The sequence below is a fragment of the Urocitellus parryii genome, chromosome 8 (genome assembly GCF_045843805.1).
Source record: "Urocitellus parryii isolate mUroPar1 chromosome 8, mUroPar1.hap1, whole genome shotgun sequence".
Taxonomy (NCBI): Eukaryota; Metazoa; Chordata; class Mammalia; order Rodentia; family Sciuridae; genus Urocitellus; species Urocitellus parryii.
This window is the reverse complement of record NC_135538.1, coordinates 153,116,031-153,119,800: the sequence shown is the minus strand read 5'-3', so window position 1 is coordinate 153,119,800 and position 3,770 is coordinate 153,116,031. Positions and strand designations below refer to the sequence as shown.

The 3,770-nt window shown below is 50.6% G+C and overlaps 1 protein-coding gene across 1 annotated transcript; it reads left to right on the top strand.

The window, feature by feature from the left end:
• The first annotated feature begins 542 nt into the window (after positions 1-542).
• H1-2 (H1.2 linker histone, cluster member) lies at positions 543-2,062 on the top strand. The gene has a single exon (XM_026407666.2). It carries the CDS (start codon positions 571-573, stop codon positions 1,207-1,209), a length of 639 nt encoding a protein of 212 aa, XP_026263451.2. The 5' UTR covers positions 543-570; the 3' UTR covers positions 1,210-2,062.
• The last annotated feature ends 1,708 nt before the right edge of the window (positions 2,063-3,770 follow it).

Genomic DNA, 3,770 nt, shown 5'->3' with positions numbered 1-3,770 from the left:
CAGGAAACCCATGTCCCAGTCCCAGTTACCCTGGGTCTGCATGCAGAATTCACAGAGGACCTGTGTTACTTCCCTTGCGAAGAAACAAAATTATAGTGAAAATCTAGGTGGAAATCATTTCATTTTTGTTCCCCAAATAAGGGAAGCATGTGCTCAATCATCCCTGAGAAGAAGAACTTTCAGGGATAAAAGAGCGACCAGGTAATTTAGAAGAAAAACAGAAAGTGATCTCTGAGTGCCCTGGACTTCCTTTGGAGTTGGGGGAGTTGGGGGCTCTTAGACGCGTTGTCTTTGGGTCTGTAGAAAAAACAGCTGGAGATCAGGAAGCCTGAGGCTTCTAGGATCCTTTCCTGATCAAGTCCGAGAGATTTGGTGCGGGGTATTTTGATATTTTTTCCTTTTTGTGAGGTGGAACAAACACAACTCGGGCGCAGCGCGGCTGTTCCGAGCCTGCCAGCCGCGGGCGCCCGGCGCACCAATCAGCGCGCGCCTGCGCTCTATATATACGGCGGCGCGGCGCGGCGCTGCATCGGCGCACTGTTACTCGCACCCGAGTCCCAGGCCCTCAGCATGTCGGAGACCGCTCCCGCCGCTCCTGCCGCCGCGCCCCCGGCGGAGAAGACCCCCGTGAAGAAGAAGGCTGCCAAGAAGCCTGCGGGGGCGCGCCGCAAGGCGTCCGGGCCCCCGGTGTCCGAGCTCATCACCAAGGCCGTCGCCGCCTCCAAGGAGCGCAGCGGCGTGTCCCTGGCCGCGCTCAAGAAGGCGCTGGCGGCCGCCGGCTACGACGTGGAGAAGAACAACAGCCGCATCAAGCTGGGCCTCAAGAGCCTGGTGAGCAAGGGCACCCTGGTGCAGACCAAGGGCACCGGCGCCTCCGGCTCCTTCAAGCTCAACAAGAAGGCGGCCGCCGGGGAAGCCAAGCCCAAGGCCAAGAAGGCAGGGGCGGCCAAGGCTAAGAAGCCCGCCGGCGCGGCCAAGAAGCCCAAGAAGGCGACGGGCGCCGCCACCCCTAAGAAGGCCGCGAAGAAGACCCCGAAAAAGGCCAAGAAGCCGGCTGCAGCTGCAGGGGCCAAGAAGGTGGCCAAGAGTCCTAAGAAGCCCAAGGTGGCCAAGCCCAAGAAGGCCAAGAGCGCTTCCAAGGCCGTGAAGCCCAAGGCCGCCAAGCCCAAGGTTGCCAAGCCCAAGAAGGCGGCTCCCCGGAAGAAGTAGAGTGTCATGGTCTCCCTCTCGAACCCAAAAGGCTCTTTTCAGAGCCACCACGGATCTCAGAAAAAGAGCTCGACGCTGTAGGTCCTTATCCCCTCGACGGCCGGACTCGCGTGTGTCCGGGCCGCGTCGGGCCTTCTCCCCACGGGCTTGGCAGTTGGTGGGCCGCGGGAGCTGCCCCCGGCGGCCGTCAGCGGGGCTCCTGGCCTGGCCTGGCCTGCGGTCCAGGGTCGCTTCTCGCGGCAGAAGCACCCGGGACAGCCGCCAGCCCCGCCCCAGGGCGGAGCAGCCCTGCGACCGCGAAGGGGACGAGCCCGTGTTTACGGTCGGCCGGGATTGGAGTGCCCCGCGGTTCGAAAGTCCCGCGCTGCTCTGGGTTGGCCCGCCCGCGCCCGCGCCCGCCCGCATCCTGCGTGTAATTGGCGGCAGCCGAGCCCTTCCGGCTTTCCGTAGGGTAGGGGGTTCCCTCTCCGCGCACCGTCCGGGTCGAGCGGCGCTTTCCTTGCCTGGAGCCCGGCGGCGTTGACTGGGGACTTGGTGGCACCGGACCTGGCGGAGGGTGGGTCCGCCTCTGCCTGCTTCCCCTGCTCGGAGGCCTTCGGAGGGCGCAGCCGCCTCCGGTCCCGCCCAGGCTGCTCCGAGGTCGTCGTCCCTTCCGCGCTGGTCCGGATGGGTGTGGTGGTGCAGGCTTTGAAAACAACTTGGCCTTTTTGTCCGGCGGATCCGCAATTTCAGATGAACTATAATCAAACTTGCTTTAAAAGGCTTTTTGGTTTCGTCCAGGTTTTCTACTTGTGAACTGTCCGGTGTGTACGATGGGACGCATGTTTCTAACTAATAAAGCCTTTAACTTTCATGAGCGGTCTTGGTCCTTCCCTAAGCGGCCTTTCCCTTGAGTACAGATACGCTGGCTCCTGCTTTTTCGTATAGCGTTGGGGCCTCCGGAGACCTGCTGCTGTTTTTCCACCATTTCCACTAGGTGAATCCACTGTGAGTTAATTCACGGGGGGAGTTTATCACCTAGAAGGGAGGAAGGGAGGGATGCAAGAAAGGTCTCCCACTGGTTCTTCAGTAAGTTTGTATTGTCAATTTTACAGTAACAGGAGTGACTTACTGTTAAGTAAATCCCCTTTACCAAATGCCAAATTCCACAGATATGTGGGCTAAATTTCCGGATTATATTTAGTTCCTTTGTTCTTTATGGTCAATTCTGAGGTTAGGATCATTGTTTTAAGTGCTCTCAGCACTATCTTCAATGCCAACAATACCTAAAACATAGGTACTTAAATAATATTGAGAATACTGTGACTTTAATAGGACTTTCATTGCTTATTTTTTTAGAATTGTTTATTTTTGGCTTATTTTATTTTTATGTGTGTCCTTTAAGATGCTCTCCAACTCCATCACCCCGCACCCAGTCACTCAAAAAAAAAAAAAAAAGTTTTACTGGTATTGTGCTAAAATTATAAATTATAAATGTATGGATATGAAGGTTTTGGGAATTTGTTTTGTACTGTCGAATTGAACCCATGGTCATTTTACCACTAAGCTACATCCTTTTTTTTTTTTTTCTGTTTTGAGACAGGGTCTCCTCAAGTTGATGAGGGTCTAGCTAGGTCAGTTAATAATGCTGGCTTGGAACCTGTGGTTCTCCCACCTCAGCCTCTTCATTTGGTGGGATTACAAGCATACCCAGGCCCCAGGCAGGAGTTCTATTATGCAAGAAATTTCTTGTTTTTCTGTCCAAGTATTTTTGTTTTCTACTCAATTTAAAATTTTCTCCATCTTATTGCCTTTGATATTTATTTTCTTTCTTGCTGTTCAAAATAGCACCCTATAATATTTTAGTTTTTTTGAGAGTATCTCAAAGTGTACACTGAAGCCACTTGGTTATTGAAATTGATGCACAAGTGAATTAACAATTTGTAGATCAGTTTTATCCATTGCTAAATAAGGTGAATATAAGTGTCAGCCACACAATAATTTTAAACCTCCTAGAAGCAACTAAAAAAAAAAAAAAAAAAAAACCCAAACAATCAATTTTAATTATATTCTTAATTTACCTCAACATATCCAAAACATTATCATCCAACAAAAAATACAAATATGAGATATTCTACATTGCACCCCTCCCCCCTCTTTAAAATCTCATGTGTATTTTACATTTACAACACAGTTCATAGTAGCCCATTTCCAGGGCTCAGCCTTCTGTGCCTTGAGGACATATGAACAGTGCAACTCTAGGATCCTCTCTGGTCTCATCCTGGCCTACTGTGGTCTCATCTTTGGTTCAAATGATATATATATATTTTTTTTAATTTTTATTTTTAATATATCTTATGTTTACTAAAAACTTGAGGATAGATTATCCCACCTTAAACAACAGTAGTTGGTAGAGGCCATTGAACCAGTTTGAGCCAATCAAAACTTATTCAAAAACTGGAATTGAGTTATAGAAGCAGAGATGACCTGATGTCAGGGCATAGCAGGTGGCTTCCTCCACAATACAAAGAAAAAACCAAGGTATCCTTAGGGCAAAATGAGTAGAATAGAGCAAACCCTTC